The sequence below is a fragment of the Plasmodium chabaudi genome, assembly GCF_900002335.3.
Source record: "Plasmodium chabaudi chabaudi strain AS genome assembly, chromosome: 13".
NCBI lineage: Eukaryota > Apicomplexa > Aconoidasida > Haemosporida > Plasmodiidae > Plasmodium > Plasmodium chabaudi.
Genome location: NC_030113.2, coordinates 1152759 through 1173472, shown reverse-complemented (window position 1 = coordinate 1173472; position 20714 = coordinate 1152759). Strand labels below are relative to the sequence as shown.

The 20714-nt window shown below is 22.7% G+C and overlaps 6 protein-coding genes and 1 pseudogene across 6 annotated transcripts, besides 1 other annotated feature; 1 reads left to right on the top strand and 6 right to left on the bottom strand.

Annotated features, from left to right (window-relative positions):
• Positions 1–33: 33 nt before the first annotated feature.
• Positions 34–4954, bottom strand: PCHAS_1331000 (EF-hand calcium-binding domain-containing protein, putative; the record flags this gene model as incomplete). The annotated part of the gene is made up of 15 exons (XM_016799251.1): positions 34–54; positions 279–419; positions 539–622; positions 744–863; positions 1025–1234; positions 1336–1404; positions 1525–1734; positions 1865–1981; positions 2064–2192; positions 2394–2487; positions 2583–2750; positions 2865–3047; positions 3253–3359; positions 3457–4641; positions 4922–4954. The coding sequence occupies 15 exons, from the start codon at positions 4952–4954 to the stop codon at positions 34–36; spliced, it is 2871 nt and encodes a 956-aa protein (XP_016654567.1).
• A 2832-nt stretch (positions 4955–7786) lies between these two features.
• PCHAS_1330900 (fam-a protein) lies at positions 7787–9331 on the top strand (the record flags this gene model as incomplete). The annotated part of the gene is made up of 6 exons (XM_016799250.1): positions 7787–7887; positions 8087–8306; positions 8406–8475; positions 8630–8739; positions 8838–9071; positions 9224–9331. 6 exons carry the CDS (start codon positions 7787–7789, stop codon positions 9329–9331), a joined length of 843 nt encoding a protein of 280 aa, XP_016654566.1.
• A 1796-nt stretch (positions 9332–11127) lies between these two features.
• Positions 11128–12625, bottom strand: PCHAS_1330800 (fam-a protein; the record flags this gene model as incomplete). Its single annotated transcript, XM_016799249.1, has 6 exons — positions 11128–11235; positions 11382–11636; positions 11732–11841; positions 11993–12062; positions 12163–12385; positions 12579–12625. 6 exons carry the CDS (start codon positions 12623–12625, stop codon positions 11128–11130), a joined length of 813 nt encoding a protein of 270 aa, XP_016654565.1.
• A 1426-nt stretch (positions 12626–14051) lies between these two features.
• PCHAS_1330700 (fam-a protein) lies at positions 14052–15651 on the bottom strand (the record flags this gene model as incomplete). Its single annotated transcript, XM_016799248.1, has 6 exons — positions 14052–14204; positions 14356–14589; positions 14685–14794; positions 14961–15030; positions 15130–15355; positions 15548–15651. 6 exons carry the CDS (start codon positions 15649–15651, stop codon positions 14052–14054), a joined length of 897 nt encoding a protein of 298 aa, XP_016654564.1.
• A 1027-nt stretch (positions 15652–16678) lies between these two features.
• On the bottom strand, positions 16679–17297 carry PCHAS_1330650 (annotated as a pseudogene).
• Positions 16679–17297: a sequence feature (cyclin, putative, pseudogene).
• Positions 17298–17567: 270 nt separating this feature from the next.
• On the bottom strand, positions 17568–19107 carry PCHAS_1330600 (fam-a protein; the record flags this gene model as incomplete). Its single annotated transcript, XM_016799247.1, has 6 exons — positions 17568–17675; positions 17824–18057; positions 18155–18264; positions 18419–18488; positions 18588–18810; positions 19007–19107. The coding sequence occupies 6 exons, from the start codon at positions 19105–19107 to the stop codon at positions 17568–17570; spliced, it is 846 nt and encodes a 281-aa protein (XP_016654563.1).
• A 1116-nt stretch (positions 19108–20223) lies between these two features.
• PCHAS_1330550 (mitochondrial ribosomal protein S6-2 precursor, putative) lies at positions 20224–20568 on the bottom strand (the record flags this gene model as incomplete). The annotated part of the gene is made up of 1 exon (XM_737349.2): positions 20224–20568. One exon carries the CDS (start codon positions 20566–20568, stop codon positions 20224–20226), a length of 345 nt encoding a protein of 114 aa, XP_742442.2.
• Between the last annotated feature and the right edge of the window lie 146 nt (positions 20569–20714).

Sequence of the window (20714 nt, the reverse complement as noted above, 5' to 3'; positions counted from 1 at the left end):
TGGAATAAAAGTAGATTTGCTGGAATCTTATATTTATTTTGTATCTGACATATTCTGAAAAAAAAGTATATATTCACACATGTATTAATATAATAAATGAAAAAGAAAGAAACTATTAAACTCATAAATATTTCTTTATACAATGTCGTCTTTTCTCTACATATGTTGCTTATTCATTTTAAGAAAACATATGTGTAATAGATCGACGTGTAATACTATATAGCGATTTATTTATAAATGGTGTTAATATAATTCATATATATTTATGCATTAATTACATGAAAGGGCTGCAACGTGACTTCTTCGATATTTATTAACTGCTTAATAAAATATTCAGCACTGACGTATGTTTTCTTTTTACTTTCGCACACAAAATCTATTAAATTTTTTATTTTCCCATGTGGCCAATGTAAATTTAGCTGAAGCGTTAAACACAAAAAAATATGGATAAAACATATAGGCATACTAATATTATAGGAAGTGATTCAAAGTTAAAAAATGTGAAAAATATGAAAAAAACAATTTGTTTCTTTTTTACCTCCGATAGTATTCTTTTTAAACTATTAACGTCAATTGATGACAAAGAATTCCAAGGAATTCCATACACCTCTTCGAACAATGACTATAAAATTATAAAAAAAAAACAATAAATAAAACGGAGAACGTTACACCTTTATGTATTTTGACACTTTTCTTTTATTCTCATCGTATCTATGTCTTTATAAGAAAATTTTTCGTTTTACCTGAACAGCGTTAATGTCCAAAAGTTCAACTAAAATTTGCTTGACTATAATTATGAGAACAAAAAATTCCTCCTGATTTAATCCATTTTTATTATTTCTATCAAAAACTTCCAAGAATTCCTAAAAAATAAAAAAATAAAATTGTATTGCGCATAGCTGATCTTCATATATTTTATAGACATTATTCTTATTATATTTATTGTTTTTTCATATGTTCATATTTTTAATACTATTTTAAAATTTGACTAGTCATATAATTCTATAAGTTTTTGAAGAATTACCTTAATATCATTTTCTGAGGTTAAATTAATTCCTTGGGATTTTAAAAATTTCAAAATTTTATCAGAATTTATAACACCTCTATTTTCTTCATCTAACCCCACCCATATACTAAACATTTTTTCTTGTATATTTGATGGCACTGTGCTCGATTTTATTAGCAATTGTTTCCAAAACAAATCGCCTCCTTCTTTCACGGCGTGTAAAGTGGACTATAAAAAGCAAAATGTATGCGTATGCCTCATATATATTAATAGTTTAAGGGAGAAAGTATATTCGGAAAAATATTAAGAATAACGTAAAATGGGTTTACCTTTATTTTGATAGCATCAATCAACTCAGATATTCTTTTTATATTATCTGACCTTTCAAATTCCCAAACCTGAGGAGTAAAAAAGATGAATGAATAAACATATCTATATATAAATACTTATGAAACATTTTTCAAATTCTTCAAATAGTCTATATGCATTTTATTCACAATAATTTCAGTGTTTCTAACCCTTTCCAGCAACTTAGTGTCAATTAGGTAACCAGTTTTACTAATCATTATATAGTAATAAATTATATATTTTAATATAAAAACAAATATTAATATACACATGCAAATAGACACGCTTCCATGCGCGTATAATTGAAACCATGTTATATGGTCTACTTTTAATAAAAATATCCAACATGATAATATTACTAAAAAACAAAAACATAGTGCCTAAAAAAAAAATATATATATATAAGTATTTTGCTTTCTTAATTTAAGATGTGTATAATCATACGAAAATAAACCACTAAAAATCGATGCGCTTCTATAAGCACATGCACGTATTTATTATTTTGATTACTTGAAAAATGAAATTAATTATAGAAGGCCCATTACCCCAAAAAAAAAACAATTGCTCATGTTTGTTGGGAAATGTTGTTTTGTAAATAAAATAATTGATTGATGAGGGATGCAATGACTGCATTAAAAAAATAACAGTAATATATTATAATTTAAGAATATAAACTATTATATTTAATAAGAGTTGCCAATTTATTTACCTGTTGTTTTAATAATTTATAATAAGGAGTAATTTCCTTTGCGTTTTGGTCACTAATATCAATATGGTATTTATTTAGTAAATATTTTGATATGTTTTCCGGTAACAATTTTTTGTCTATTTTGTATAGCTGAGATAAAATGTTAAAAAGTAAATAATATTTTATTATTGGAATTGATAAAATTATCATTTCAGTATATAGCATATAAATTAACATATGTATGAGAATATTATCAACATGATTTAATCTAGATACACATCTATATATGTTGTGGTAAAAAAAATAAGGTACAACATGCATGCTAATTTGATTATTTTTTATTTTCTTTACGTAAACAAATAATGAAACGAATCCAAAAATACAAAAGAGGGACAATAAATTTAAGAATATGACTTCTTCCTTTAAGCGAATGCTAAAGAATGGCCTGTAAAATAAATAAATAAATAAATATAAATGCGAAGCGAACATACACATCCAAAATACAACAACTTTTATGTTCATCGTTTGAATATATTTTACCTCAAAGAAATAGATGCAAACACTAAAAATAATATAACTGTGTTTGGAATTTTAATTAATTTAACATTATATTTTAACAAACAAGCCCGCATGTATTCATAATAGTAATATCCATTTGGATCTAAACCAGGAATACTTATGGCATCGACATTTTCAGAAAAATCATATCTATAAAAAAATACATATAAAGAATAATTGAAAATATAAAAAATAAATATACAATCATTTCTGTCCCGAAAAAATTATATATGCTTTCCATGTTTATTAACATGAAAATATTACCTGTGGGCTAAATATTTAGAATTTCTGGAATATCTAATAAAAGAAAAAATATTTCTGAAACATCCTTTTCTGCGTTCTTTCATATCTTTGATTATATTTTTAATGTCACAATTATCAGCCTCAGAAAACCATTTTAATATGCCCCTTGTTACGAAGTGGACATTTATTATAAATAATGAATAGCTTCAAAAAAATAAAATATATAATATGATAGGATTAATAAAAATGTATAAGAAGAACAACCATGAATACGTATAACACAAAAATATGTAGATTTCACAAGACGCACCGCAATTACATTGTGAAAAAAAAAAAAGAAACTCTAACATTATAATCATGCAAAAATTATGTATGCATATTTCATATATATTTTTAATCATATTTATACCATATTAAGAAATTCATGGAAATAAAAAGTATCTTTTCGAATATTATCTCTAAAAGGGGTTCCACATTATGAAGAACCTCATCAACATTTCTTTGTTTAGGCAATATCTAAAAAATAAAAATAAATATGAATATATGATATATATTCAAAGCATATATATGGTATAATGTTTTTTTTCATATTTTTATAGTTTTTTTCGATTACATCATTAAAAATAATGTCATCCAATGCTTCAGCAACTTTTGATTGCAATATTCCCCATATAGTTAAATTAATAATTGTAATTAAAGAAATTTGTCTAAATGCCGTATTTAATAAATCTTTTCTAAATTTGTCTTTTGAATTTCTTACTTTTTTTTCGATATAATAAACAATATTTTGTATAAATAGGCCAAAAAATAAAGTAAATAATATGATAAATAAGAATGCAAAACTTTTTTTATTTTCATATTTCCATAATTTTTGCTTTGCTTCTTCATTAGCACTACAAAATTCTGGTCCAAATGAATCATAATTACAATCTCTTATTATTAAATTCTCTTGTTCAAATTTTTCATGTATATTAGATTTTATACCCAATAAATTTTTTATATATTTTACTATATCATTAATGCCAATTAATTCTTTTATATCACTTTTCCTTAAACTATAATTACTATTATCCATTGATCCATTAATCATGTTTTTACCTTCTTCCTCATTTTGGGGGGTTATTGTCTTATTATTATTAGACTGAAAATGATTTGTTAGCAGTTCAAATTTTTTATATATCTCATTATTATTTACTTTATTATTATTATTTTCCGTTAATGTATAATTTTCACTTGAATTATTTTCTTGTCCATTAATTGCTGAATTTGATAAATTATTCGAAAAATCATGGGGGGTTATTATCTTATCTGATTTGTTATTACTCAATGATTGGTCGGATTGCGATTCATCTGCTTTTTCATTTTCTGAAACATTCTTGTTTTTTTCTGTCAAGCTTTCATCATTTATTTTGAAAATTTGATCACCATTATGGCCATCCAATTGATTACTATCACTTACTTTTTCGTCACCTTTTTTTGTAGTATCGTTAAAGAATGCCTTAGCGGTTTCATAATTAGATGCTTCATTTCCTTCATTATTAAAAGGCTTAAAACTATTTTCTGATTTATCTAAATTTGCTGAATTTTCTTCTTCATTTTGTTTTTTCCGTATTTTTTTATCTAATTTAGATTGGAAATATAGCAATTTTTTAAGGTGTTCTATATCAAACAACTCATTATTATCTTCTATCAATAAACGGTTGTACCGTTTATGGTTATGCACATCTAATTCTATTAGTTTTTCATTATTCCCCAAAATATTTTCTATTAAAATTGATATAGGATATTTAAATAAAATCTGAAAAAAGAAAAAAAATGTAGGATGTGCAATATAGCATATATAGACATTTAGTATAGTAATTTTATGAAAAACATCGTATACAATTGAATAAAAACATATTTACATGCTTGTGCAATTAATTTTTAATATACAACTATGAATACATTTCATTCGTCTATTATAAATATTAATCTATGTATGTGCATAAATATATATGTTTTCATTCATAAACGATAAATCCATTATATTTAGATAGAAAATAGTATATTTCTTTTCATTATTCTTTTCTTTAACGAACACATAACCAAATTAGAGGATAGAGTTTTAACATATTATAGGTCCTGCTAATAAAACGATAAAATGAAAAAAATATGACTTTATTGTTATTTTTGATTTTTCAATTAAATAAAGTGGGTTAATTTTTTACATAATGGATGCATCTTTTTACAGTTTTAAAAATTTATTTTATTTCATTTTTCACAAAACAATAATAGTATAATTATAATCAAAATGATATAGCATATAATAAAAATAATAAATTTTATTCTAACCTTGAAAATGAGATGATTTTGTAATTTTAAAACGAGTTACCATTTATTATATGATTTTTTTAGAAACGTCCTAAAAAATACATGCTGTGTTGTGTATTTCTTTTTCTTTTCTACAAACTTCAAAAAAAGAAAAATAAATAAATATAAATGAAAAACAATATCGATAAAAATGCATACAATAATAATAAGACAGACGTATTAGTAGAAATAAAAATGAATTGTCTTTTTAATGTATTGTTTCAGAATTACACTAATGAAACAGATTGCTTATAATATCCACTTTAAAGATAACTTTTTCCCCTTTATTAATATCTATTTAATATTTATATTTAAAAAATTTTACATTATTTAAAATTTTTTTATAATTATTTTTCGGATTTATTTTCAAAATTTTAATAAGTATAATAAGAACATAAAAGGCAGTGTCTTTATAAAATTTATAAATTATGTTTCTAAAATATTTTTATGTACCATTTTTATAATTTTTTCTATTATAAAAAATAAATAATAAATAAATAAAAAATTACAATATTATTTGTATTACGTAGTATTCGTATATATATGATTTTGGGTAGTGCAAAACTGAATATGAACAAACTGTTTTATAGCAGTAATAGAGTATTTGTATCCAATGGAAGCGCATATATATATATTTAATAGTAAATGCTATACTAATAAATAAATTTTTCAATATTAAAGCAATATAATAAACCTTATATATCGTTGATCGCACACAGTAGAAGCTAAACACGGTGTAGGCAATCAGGTGCACAGGAATATGACACCAAAAAAGTGTACATAAAAGAAAATACCAATATAGACAAACTAAATACATATAATATATATTATTTAAGATGAATAAAAATATTGTACCATTTGCTGTCGTAATATATGTATTTTTTTTTATTAAAATAATATAATAAAATTAACGGTTAAAGAATATATCATAGAAAGTAGCAAAAAATGATAATAAAATAACGTGGTGAAATACAATATAAAAAACCAGATACCCATTATTTATATAAATAATATATTTTTTTTATGTTATTTTATCACATATAATTCAAAATATCAAAATAAGTCTATTTTATATTTCCATATTTTGGGGAACCATACATCCGTATTTGATTATTTTTGCATACTATTCCATAATAGCAGTGTAGCTATTTTATTAATTTTTTAATCATCTCTTTTACGTTTTTACTGTTATAGAACCAAGTTTGAATACAAAAAAATAGATAAAATTCGAATAATATTATAAAAAATAAAAATCAAAAAATGATATGTATGGATAATTAGAACGAAAGAACGGAACAAAAGAGAGGCATATGATTCGAATTACTTAAAAAATTTGCAATTTGTGAAATAATTTATTATATATATGAGAGAATTGTAAATATTTAAAATGTTTTTTTCTTTATGTGTAATATTAAATATGTAATTATAGCCAGCTTGGAATATGTCCTTTTTGAAATCCTTAAAAAATTCCATATATTCATATAGTATAAAAATATGTTTTCATTTTATTTTTCCACAAAAATGATCAATAAATGGATATAATAAAATGCAGCGTAATTTTACATATTTTCATAATAACATTTATTAACACATTACCTAATAATGTGAAAATTGGAATGTTAATTTATATAAAAACAAAAAAATAAAAATAAAAATAAATGGAATTTTATTTGATATCAATGAAGGATCACAAGTGTACATTTTCGCACGAAATAAGTTGCTATATAAAGGAAAATTTTGAATTTATTTTCATGGCAATTAATGTAAAAATAATCTAAATAACAGCCCAAATATCGAGAAAATTATAATTAAAAAATAAAGGGATATTTGTGAATATATCCGTGATTTATTTTTTATAACTTTATGTTTGATTTTTTTTTTTATTTGTATGTATAGGTTCCAAATAGTATATATTATAATTCCACACATAATATACTCAATTGCATATATTTCAGCTTTATTTTTGTTATAAACATAAAAATAAAAAGCTTGGGTTACTATAATGCAACATTTAATAATGTTTATATATAAAAAACTATATTTTTAGATGTTATAATATTTTTTATATTTAATATTTATTTATGAAAGCTGCATTAATTATTTTGTTCCCTAATATTGAAACGGTTTAAATAAAAACGAAATTATCTATGATCCATTTAATAAGCCCGTTTATTTTAATTTATATAATATAATAATATATTGTGTTTTACTTACATATATAATCTAAATATAATTGCAATATTTTTATAAATTTCAACAATAATAATAATTAAATGTAAATAGCTAGTATTTAAGGATCCGAAACCTAATTAATAATGTACAGAATAAGCGCTCTCACTAAATTAATATTATATATTTATTTTTGAGTATAATAATAATATTTAAAAAAATAATTAGATTTAAAAATCCGATAAATCTATGAAATAAATAAATTTTAAAAATTATTTATAATTTTTATATAAATATTAAGTTTTATAATTTTTTAGTAAATCGTTGCTTCGATTTAACATACTTATACAACCTTTATACTTTTAATTTCTAATTTCTAAAAAATATATTAATATTTTTTAATATTTTACTTATCAAATCCAAAAATGAATAAAGGATATATTAAGATTGCTTTGGCACTTTTAAGTGTCGCAAGCTATATGCAAAATATAGCATTTGCCCGTGATATTATTCCAAACGACAATTTGTAAGAAAATAATTGCAACATATATATCTATATCGAATATAAATATGTATATCTGTTTATTATGAGAATATTACATATATTTTGTGAATGTGTATATGCATATCAATTGGAAAATCAAGTTTCCTTCTTATAAATATATATTTTTTTAAAGTTAAAAATGCAAATAAATTAAAAAATATATTACCTCCTCCATTTGTAGTCCAAATAAAGATAATGTCCCATTACCTGCTGACCCTAAAGAAGCTAAACAAGCAGCAGATGTTATGGCCGACGCTTTAGCTATTGCACAAAAGCATGCCCAACATTCAGAAGATTATAAATTATATTCTAAGGAAGATGATGGAGCAATCCTATATTTTAAGACGGTCAATAATACTGAAATTGGAAAGCTTGATCTTATAATCCCCAACCCTGATAGCGTATGAATCAACAAGCAATATTTTTTAATTCATGAAATTATTTTAAAATAAAAAAATATAATTGCTATATATAAATATCTTTTTTTTTGTTATTATTAGTATGATGATGTAGTAAGCATGCTATGGGATCCCAATGGCGCAAAGAATTTCGATGATACATTCATTGAAGGTATATAATTAATTTATCTAATGCTGTTATTAGTCTTTATGGTGCATTTCGTGTTTTGTTATTATCAATGCTCAATTTTCTATTTAATATTTTTCATTTACTTAAATTCAACCATGTTTTAATATGTATGTATACAAAATTATAATTTTTTTAGGAAACATTCCTCAAGTATACAATGAAAATTTAGTAATTATACAACAACGTTACAAAAGTGCTATTGGATCATGGCAAAGATATTATCATGCAATAGCCAACAAAGTTGAAGTAAGAAATTTTTTTTGTTTCATTCATCTTTCTAGATATATTTTTTTTCATATGATTATATTCTAATTTATGAAAATATTCTTTTTATTAATTTATAGTTATCAAAGGACGAAACCGCAATACTCTTAGTCTCATCAGATATGAATGACCATGATGGTTATTGCGATAGAAAATATGTAAATCCTATCGTAGAAAGTGCTAACTCATTCAAACCTGATATTAACTCTCAAGAAGATATTAGAAAAGGACATTTATCCAAAATGTATGTTAACTTAGTAGCTTTTTTCATCAAAAAAGAAGCCGATAGTGTTAAACTTACCTATGTCAGCTCGGTAAGCAATATAAAAATTTTAGTAACATAATTTTACTTCACTATCATCAAAAACATATTCCATATAAATGTGCATATTTGTAATTTACCTATTCATTCATAATAAAAATGGAGCATTTTATATATTTATTAATTTTTTGTTTTTGTTCTCAGATTGATCCAAATGTTCCATGGTATGTCCCAGGAGTCGCTGTTAAAAAAGCTTTAGTCAAAAAATTTATAAATATGATCAAATTAAGAGAGATTTTTAAAAAGGCATAAGCTTATTTTTATGAGTTATGCTTATTTTAAATTATTGTTGCATAGCATCATTGTGATTTTTTAATAGTGCTCGATTCGCATATAATATGCTCACAGTTTATATTGTAAAGATAAACATGTATTGCTTGTATGTATTTATGTGACTATGAAAAACTAAATAGCAAGCTTCATGAGTGCCAAATATTAAAAGATGAATTAAGAAACTTTATTTTAAAGAAAATTTATGGTTCTATAGAAATAAAAAAGATGTACACATATGTTACAAAATTAAAGAGATAACAATATGCTCTTATATGAAATATAAGCATAATACTAATTTAAATAAAGTCTAAAACTAAATTTTTATGCTAATTGAACGCAATTCACATATATATGCACTTATTTTTAATTTAATAAAAAAAAATTCATTTTTGGAAGGTCTATAAATAATGCTCCCTTTGAATATTTGTAGCAGATCTCTAAATTTATCTTTAACTTTCTAGCATTCAAAAAAAAACGATATATATACTATAATCATTTCTTAATCCTAATATTACTATATTGCATATATATTCACATATTTATTGTATCTGTATAAAATATCGAATGTATTTCGTCTAAATGGAAATATTATGGTTCATATAGTGACCAGCGTCAACATTTCGATTTTTTAAAACATTATCGCCGGTAATCTCGTTAAATATTTTTTTTTTAAATTATGCTTATAAATTTAACTTCATTTTTTTAATAACCTTTACTATTAGCATTTGACTTAATTTTATCGCGAAATATGTCTCTTTTAATAAAAAAAAGAAAGAAAGTATTGGAGTTGTAAGCAGATATGTATTCTATATATAATAGAATTGTTCCTATTTTCTCATATATTTTAATTTCCACTATTATATGTTTGATTTGAATGCACACGTTTTATCGAAAGTCTCTCTATCTGCTTCGTCGTATTTTCGTCATCAAGTGTACTTTTCAAATCAAAATGGTCTTTATATTTGTGTGAAGTTCATCTATTTTATTTTTCAACTTTTGAAAAAGAATTTGATTATTATTTATAATAAATTCCAAGGTGAATTTATCAGCATTTACAATATTAAAATTTGTTTAATGTTATTTACAAAACAATATAACGTTATTTGAACAGGTGTGTAAGTAAACGTTATAAAAAGTTTTTATAGAAAATTTTAACACTCCAATGAAGTGCTAACGTATATTTTATCGCATATATTTTCAAAAGAATTTTTTACTTCGGTGTCTATATTTATATAATTTAAAAATTGGTTTTTTAAACATAAAATAAGTGTATGTATATGTGAATTCCCTTAGATTAACACAATAATTTAGTTTTAGACATGATTTAAATGAATATTATGTTTGTAATTTGTATAAGAGCATATTACTCTCCCATTAAGTTTGTATATATATGTAACGTGGTTTTTTACTCCTCTAAAACCCATAAAATTTTTTATAATCAAATTTATAAAATTATCATTTAATATTTGGCACCCATGAAGCTTATTATTTAGTTTTTCATAGTCATATAAATATACACAAACAATACGTGCTTATCGTTACCAAATATATATATATATATATATATATATATATATATATATATATATATATATATATATATATAAATTAATCTTTACAAAAAAAATATGAACAAATTATATGCAAATCAAACACTATTTAAAAATAAAAATGATGTTATGCAACGACAATTTAAATAAGCATAACTCATAAAAATAAGTTTATTTTATTAATACATGTATCAAAAACTTTAAAGGTGTCATTTGGAAACACACTTATTCCTTTTTAAAAATGTCCCTTAATTTTATAATATTTAAAATTTTTTTGATGGTAGTGTTTTTAACAGCGTATTGTGAGACATAGGAAGAAGCATTATAATCAATCTGAGAGAAAAAAAAAAATAAATATATAAAATGTTCCATTTTTATTGTGAATAAATAGGTAAATTACAAATATGCACATTTATATGGAATATGTTTTTGATGATGGTGAAATAAAATTATGTTACTAAGATTTTCATATTGCTTACAGAGCTGATATAGGTAACTTTAACGCTATCGACTTCCTTTTTGATGAAAAATGCTACTAAGTTAACATACATTTTGGATATATGCCTATTTCTAATATCGTCTTCAGAATCAATATGAGGCGTGAATGAATTTACATATTCTACAATAGGATTTACATATTCTACGATAGGATATGCATATTTTTTAAAGGTTGCACCATCATGGTCATTCATATCTGATGAAGTCAAGACTATTATAGTTTTGTCTTTTGATGCCTATAAATTAATAAAAAGTATATTTTCATAAATTAGAATATAATCATATGAAAAAAGGTGCATCTAGAGGGATGAAAAAAAAAAAATTTCCTTACTTCAACTTTGTTGGCTAATGCATGATAGTATATTTGTCCTGATCCTAGACTATTTTTGTAACGGCGTTGTACAATTACTAAATTTTTATTGTATATTCGAGAAAAGCTTCCTAAAAAATTATAATTTTGTATATATGCAAATTAAAACATGATTAAATTTAACGAATTTAAAAAAATTAAATAGAGACTGGTCATTGGTAATAACAAAACAAGAAATACATCATGCAGATTGATAACCATATAAATAAATTAATTATATACCTTTAATGAATGAACTATCGAAGTTCTTTTCACCATTGGGATTCCATAACATGTTTATTATACCATCATACTAATAATAACAAAAAAAAAGATATTTATATATTAACAATTATATATTTTTATTTTAAAATAATATCATGAATTAAAAATTATTTCCTGTTGATTCATACACTATCAGGGTTTGGGATTATGAGCTCAAGCTTTGCAATATCAGTATTATTTACTCTTTTAAAATATAGGGTTGCTCCTTCATCGTCCTTAAGATATAATTTGTAATCATTTGTATTTTGCACATATTTATATGCAAAAACTAAAGCTTCGGCCATAACATCTTTTGCTTGTTTAGATTCTTTAGTGTTGATAGATAATTGTTGTTTAACTTTTTTATTTGAGCTGCAAATTGAATAGACAATATATTTTTAAATTTATTTGCATTTTTAATTTAAAAAAACATATATTTATAAGATGGTATTTTGATTTTTCAATTATTAGACATATATGCATTCACACAAATATATATAATATTCTCATAATAAACAAATATACATATTTATATTCGATATATATGGTGCGATTATTTTCTTACGAATTGATGTTTGAAATAGAGCCGAATGCAAATGTTATACTTTGCATATATCCGGCTACACTTAAAAGTGCCAACACAATCTTAATATATCCTATATTAATTTTTGGATTTGATAAGTAAAATATTAAAAAATATTAACATGCTTTTTAGAAATTGGAAATTAAAAGTATAAATGTTGTGCAAGTGTGTTAAATTGAAGCATACGATTTTCTAAAAAATTATAAAACTTACCATTCATTTAAAAAAATATAAATCATTTTTAAATTTTATTTATTTCATGAATTTGTCATATTTTTAAATATAATTTTTATAAATATTATTATATACTAATAAATAAATGTATATTTTAATGACGTGTCTTGCCCTCTATATATATTAATGTGTTTTCGTCTCTTTAAACGTTAACTATTTAATTATTATGATTGAAATTTATATAATAATATTACAATTATATTTAAAATTATATATGTAAAACTCAATATGTTATGATATATAAAAATTAAAGCAAGTGGATTTTTTAAAAAGATTGCACAGATTAATTTTGTTTTTATTTAAACAGTTGCACATAAGGGAACAATAATTATTGCAACTTTCATAAATATTAAATATCAAAAATATTATTACATCTAAAAAAATTGTTTTATATATAAACATTATTATTAATATGTTGCATTATAGGTGCCCATATTTTTTATTTTTATAGTTAATAACTTAAAAATAAAACTGAAATACATTCAATTGGGTATTATATGTGGATTTTATTAATGCATAGAACAAAACGTATATTATATGGCAACATAATTGCTTACCTAATAAAAAGTTAACAAATAAATATAAAGGTAGGGTGTCGTATAAAAAATATATATTGTTTTAATGAATACTTGAGTAGGTATGATCCCATATACGAAAACAATTATATTAATGAATAAATAGCTATGATAGAAATATAAATTGTAATAATTATTATATAAAAATAGTTGTGTTGTTTCTTAACAATAACTTGATAAAATTTATATTATGGGAAATTATTGTTTCTGTGATTTGTTTTTATTACTTTTAATATAATTTTACTATATATATATATTTAATACAATTTCAAAGCTGCTGAAAACCATGTATTTGTAATACTGGTGTCCATGCCTTTTTTGAAATTATTGGAAATATAAAATTACTTTTTATATAAAAAAATAGCTAGTATATATATAATACAAATAAAAACAAAAAAATTCAAATAAAAACTAATGAGTTTTATTTGATATCAATGAAGGGACACGTGCACATTTTCGCAAGAAACAGGTTGCTATATAAAGGAAAATTCTGATTTTATTTTCCTAGGCAATTGTGAAAATAAATTTATCTTTACAAAAAAAATATGAACAAATTATATACAAATCAAACACTATTTAAAAATCAAAGTGGTGTTATGCAACGACAATTTAAATAAGCATAACCCATAAAAATAAGTTTATTTTATTAAAATATGCGCCAAGATTTAAAAAAATCCCACGTGGAAGTAAGTATATTATTATTAAAAGCATCCTTTAAATTGGCAACCTTTACAATTCTCTTGGCTATCACTTTTCTAACCATGTCATTTGGGTATCTGGGAGAAAAGTTAAATTCAAGCTGAGAAAAAAAGAAATAATTAATAAATATATAAAATGCTCCATTTTTGTTGTGAATGAATAGGGAGATTACAAATATGCACATTTATATGGAATATGTTTTTGATGATGGTGAAGTAAAATTATGTTACTAAAATTTTAATATTGCTTACAGAGCTGATATGAGTAACTTTAACGCCATCGGCTTCCTTTTTAATGAAAAAAGCTGCTAAGTTAACAAATACTTTGAATGCTCTTCCTGTTCTAATATCTTTTTCAGAATTAACATCAGGCTTGAATGTCTTTGCACTTTCGACGATAGGATTGAAATATTTTATAAATGGTTCACCATATTGATCATTCATATCTGATGAAATCAAGAGTATTGCAGTTTCGTCGTTTGATAACTAAAAATTAATAAAAAGGATATTTTCATAAATTAGGATATAATCATATGAAAAAAAGTATATCTAGAGGGATGACGAAAAAAAAAGTTCCTTACTTCAACTTTGTTGGCTAATGCATAATAATATACATTCCAATCTATAAAAGGACTTTTGTAACGGTGTTGTAAGATTAATAAATTTGGATCGTATATTCGAGAAAGGGTTCCTAAAAAATATTATAATTTTGTATGCATGCAAATTAAAACATGACTAGATTAACAAATTGAAAAATATTAAATAGCAGATTGGGGAATGATAATAAAAAAACAAGAAGTGCATCATAAAGGTTGATAACCACATTAAATCAATAAATAAATTAATTAATTTTATACCTCTAATGAATAGATTATTGAATTTCTTTTGGCCATTGAGATCCCATATCATGTTTACTACATCATCGTACTAATATTAACAAAAAAAACGCGGTTATATATTAATAATTATATTTTTTTATTTTAAAATAATTCCATGAATTAAAGATGATTGTTTGTTAATTCATACATTATCAGCGTTGGGGATCGTAAATTCAAGCTTTCCAATATCAGTGTCATTTACTCTCTTAAAATATAGAATTGGCTCTTCACCGTCTATAGAATATGGCTCGTAATCATCTGTATGCTTGGCATGTATGCGTGCATGATATAAAGCTTCAGTCACAACATCTATTGCATGTTTAGCCTCTCTAGGGTGGATAGGAAATTTGTTCACACTTTCTGCATCAAAAATACTAATGGAGGAGACAATATATTTTTTAATTTATTTGCATTTTTAATTTAAAAAATATATATATTTATTAGACGTTATTTTTATTTTCCAATGGTTATACATATACACATTCATAAATATATATAATTCTCATAATAAACGATATACATATATATATTCGATATAGATATATATGTTGCAATTATTTTCTTACGGTTTGGTGGTGCTTGAAAAAAAACTGAATGCAAATGCTACATTTTGCATATAATATGTGCCACTTAAAAGTGCTAAAGCAATCTTAATATATCCTTTATTCATTTTGGGATTTGATAACTAAATATTAATTATTTTTTAGAAATTGAAAATTAACAAATATAAAGGTTGTGCATATGTGTTAAATCGAAGCAAACAATATTGTACAAAAATTTAAAACTTTATGCTTATTTAAACAAATATAAATAATTTTTTTAATTTATTTATTTCATGCATTTATCAGATTTTTAAATATTATTATATAGTAATAAATAAATATAGAATTTAATAATGGGTCTTTTTTTCTTTATATTATTAATTAGGTTTCGACTCTTTAAAAGCTAACCATTTAATTATTATTATTGAAATTTATATAATAAATAATGTTACAATTATATTTAGAATTATATATGTAAAACACAATATATTACATATATAAAAATTAAAGTAAAAGTTTTTTTTAAAAAAATTAATAGATTAATTTTGCTTTTATTTAAACTGTTGCACATAAGGGAACAGTAATTATTGCAACTTTAATAAATATAAATATAAAAAATATTATAAATCTAAAAAAATTGTTCTATATATAACATTATTAAATGTTACATTATAAGTACCCAAGCTTTTTATTTTTATACCTCATAACTTAAAAATAAAATTGAAATTTAATTAATTAGGGTATTATACGTGAATTATAATTTATAATATTTGAAATTTACAAATACAAATAAAAAAGAAGTTGTAAAATAAATCACGGAATATATATGCACAAAATATGCCTTTATTTTTTAATTATAATTTTCTCGATATTTGTGGTTTTTATTAATTTATTTTCACAATTGCCTAGGAGAACAAATTCAGAATTTTTCTTTATATAGCAACTTATTTCTTGCGAACATATACGCTACGATCCTTCATTGATATCAAATAAAACTCATTAGTTTCGCTTTAAGTTTTTTGTTTTTAATTATGTATATTATATTTATTTTTTTTAACAACTTTTATCATTGGCATTTGACTTAAATTTATCTTGAAATTTTAACCTTTTAATAATAAAATGGAATCAAATATTGGAATTATAAATATATATGTATTATATATATAATTGAATTGCTCCTATTTTCTCATATATTATAATTTTTACTACTATATCCCGATTTGAAAGCACACATTTATTTAAAGCCTCTCCTATCTTCTTCGTAGTACTTTCATCATCAAGTGTATTTCTCAAATCAAAATGGTTTATATATTTAATATGAAATTCATCTATTTTATTTTTCAACTTTTGAAAAAGAATTTGATTATTATTTATAATAAATTCCAAGGTGAATTTATCGGCATTTGCAATATTAAAATTGATTTAATATTATTTATAAAACAGTATAATGCTATTTGTGCAGGTGTATAAGTGAATGTTATAAAAAAGTTTTCTAGAAGCTTTAAGCATTCCAATGAAGTGTTAACGTATATTTTATCGCAGATATTTTCAAAAGAATTTTTTACTTCGATGTCTATATTTATATAATTAAAAATTGTTTTTTTAAATATAAAATAGGTGTATGCATATGTGAATTGCCTTAGATTAGCACAATATTTTAGTTTTAGACATGATTTAAATGAATATTATGCTTGTAATTGGTATAAGAGAATATTACTCTCCCATTAAGTTTGTAGATATATGTGTATATGGTTTTTACTTCTCTAAAACCCATAAAATTTTTTATGATCAAATTTATAAAATTATCATTTAATATGCGGAACCCATGAAGCTTATTATTTAGTTTTTGAAAGTCAAATAAATATACACAAACAATACGTCATATCGTTACCAAATATATAAATTTATCTTTACAATACAAACTATGAACAAATTATATACAAATCAAACACTATTTAAAAATAAAAATGATGCTATGCAACAATAATTTAAATAAACACAATACATGTATCAAAAATTTTTAAAATGTCATTTGGAAACACGCTTATTCCTTTTTAAAAATATCCCTTAATTTTATAACATTAAAAATTTTTTTGATTGCAGTGTTTTTAACAGCGTATTGTGAGACATAGGAAGAAGCATTATAATCAATCTGAGAGAAAAAAAAATAAATATATAAAATGTTCCATTTTTATTGTGAATGAATAGGTATATTATAAATATGCACATTATGTAGAAAGTATATATTTTTGATAATGGTGAAATAAAATTAATGTTACTAAGATTTTCATATTGCTTACAGAGCTGATATAGGTAAGTTTAACGCCATCAGCTTCCTTTTTAATGAAAAATGCTGCTAAGTTAACATACATTTTGGATATATGATCATTTCTAATATCTTCTTGAGAGTTAATATCAGGTTTGAATGAATTAGCACTTCCTACGATAGGATTTACATATTTTCTATCCCAATAAGCATCATAGTCATTCATATCTGATGAAGTCATGACTATTGTAGTTTTGTCTTTTGATGGCTATAAATTAATAAAAAGTATATTTTCATAAATTAGGATATAATCATATAAAAAAAAGTATATCTAGAAGGATGAAGAAAAAGAAAATTCTTCTTACTTCAACTTTGTTGGCTAATGCATTATAATGTATTTGTCCTGATCCTAGATTATTTTTGTAAAGACGTTGTACAATTCTTAAATTTTTATTGTATACTTGAGGAATGTTTCCTAAAAAAATTATAATTTTGTATACATGCAAATTAAAACATGATTAAATTTGAGTAAATGAAAAATATTAAATAGCAAATTAGGCATTGATAATAACAAAACACGAAATGCATTCTAAAGACTGATAACAACATTAAATAAATTAATTATATACCTTCAATGAATGAATTATCGAAGTACATTTCACCATTGGGATCCCATAGCATGCTTACTACATCAGCATACTAATAATAACAAAAAAAATATATTTATATATTAACAATTATATATTTTTATTTTAAAATAATATCATGAATTAAAAATTATTGCTTGTTGATTCATACATTATCAGGGTTTGGGATTGTGAGCTCAAGCTTTGCAAAGTCAGTATTATTTACTCTCTTAAAATATAGAGCTGCTCCTTCATCGTCCTTAAGATATAATTTGTAATCATTTGTATTTTCTGCATGTTTAGATGCTAATGCTAAAGCTTCGGCCATAACATCTTCTGCGGTTTTATCTTCTTCAGTGTTGGTAGATACTTGTAGTTTAAATTCTTCTTTTGCGCTACAAAGGGCGAAGGCAATATATTTTTAAATTTATTTGCATTTTTAATTTAAAAAAACATATATTTATTAGACGGTATTTTGATTTTCCAATGGTTATACATATACATATTCACACAAATATATATAATTCTCATAATAAACGATATACATATTTATATTCGATATAGATATATATGTTGCAATTATGTTCTTACGGCTTGGTGTTTGAAATAACATTGCGGGCAAATGCTATATTTTGCATATAGCTTGCGACACTTAAAAGTGCCAAAGCAATCTTAATATATCCTTTATTCATTTTTGAATTTTATAAGTAAAATATTAAAAAATATGAATATATTTTTAGAAATTGGAAATTAAAAGTATAAAGGTAGTATGAGTATGCTAAACCGAAGCAACCGATATTCTAAAAAATTCTAAAACTTAATATTTATTTCATGCATTTATCAAATTTTTAAATATTATTATATAGTAATAAATAAATATAGAATTTAATAATGGGTCTTTTTTTCTTTATATTATTAATTAGGTTTCGACTCTTTAAAAGCTAACCATTTAATTATTATTATTATTGAAATTTATATAATAAATAATGCTACAATTATATTTAGAATTTTATATGTAAAACACAATATGCTATGATATATAAAAATTAAAGTAAAAGTTTTTTTTAAAAGAATATATAGATTTATTTTTTTATATTTAAACCGTTGCATATAAGTGAACGATAATTATCCAACTTTAATATAAACATTGAGTATCAATAATAATATAACATTTAAAAAGTCGTTTTAGTTATATATAGAACTATTAATATGTTAAAATATAGGTATCTAACCTTTTATTTTTATAACCCATAACTTAAAAATAAAATTGAAATTTATTTACTTAGGGTATTATACATGAAATTATTGATATATAATGTTTGGAATTTACGCATGCATAGAAAAAAAAATCAAACATAAAGTTGTAAAATGGGTCACAAGATATATATACACAAAATATACCATTATTTTTTAATGATAATTTTTTCGATATTTGGTGTTACTGTTAATTTATTTTCACAATTGCCTAGGAAAACAAATTCAGAATTTTTCTTTATATAGCAACCTATTTCTTGCGAAAATGTACGTTGTGATCCTTCATTGATATCAAATAAAGCGAAATTAATGAGCTTTAATTTCTTTGTTTTTAATTATATTTATTAAATTAAGTTTTGTTTTTTTAATAACTTTTATCATTGGCGCTTGGCTTAAGTTTATCGTGAGATTCGTACCTTTTAATAAAAAACGAAAGTATTGGAGTTATAAATATATATGTATTATATATATAATTGTGTTGCTCCTATTTTCTCGTATATTTTAATTTTCACTATTATGTGGTCGGTTTGAATGCATTTTATGAAATTTGCGAATTATTCAATAATATGTGAAAAAGGTGCAACCAGAAAGTTCGATCTATATTTCATCGTGGTATTTAAAAATCTTAAAATATAAGTATTACTATGAAATAGCTCATTTAGATCTCTAATACTTTTACTATTTGAATAAAAGGTAATACAATAAAATCTTCCAAAATAAAATGTCCCTACTTTTGGTTTTTTTATACAAAAGGCGAATTTTCTCCACCCCAAATCATTAATGCTTATTATATTGCCATTATATTTATTAACTATAAAATGAAAATTTTTCATTAAATTCTTGACATCATCTTTTTTAATATGCTTATTTAGGGCTATATATGATTCGTACAGGACCATTTTTTTTAATTACTTCATCAAAAACTATAAATTTGTTATACATATGGTTATATTTTTTCATTGAGGTTTATACATGTGTGTAAATATGTCCTATACATTACACTACTACCCCTTCAAAGGATAATATACGACAAAATATATCCATA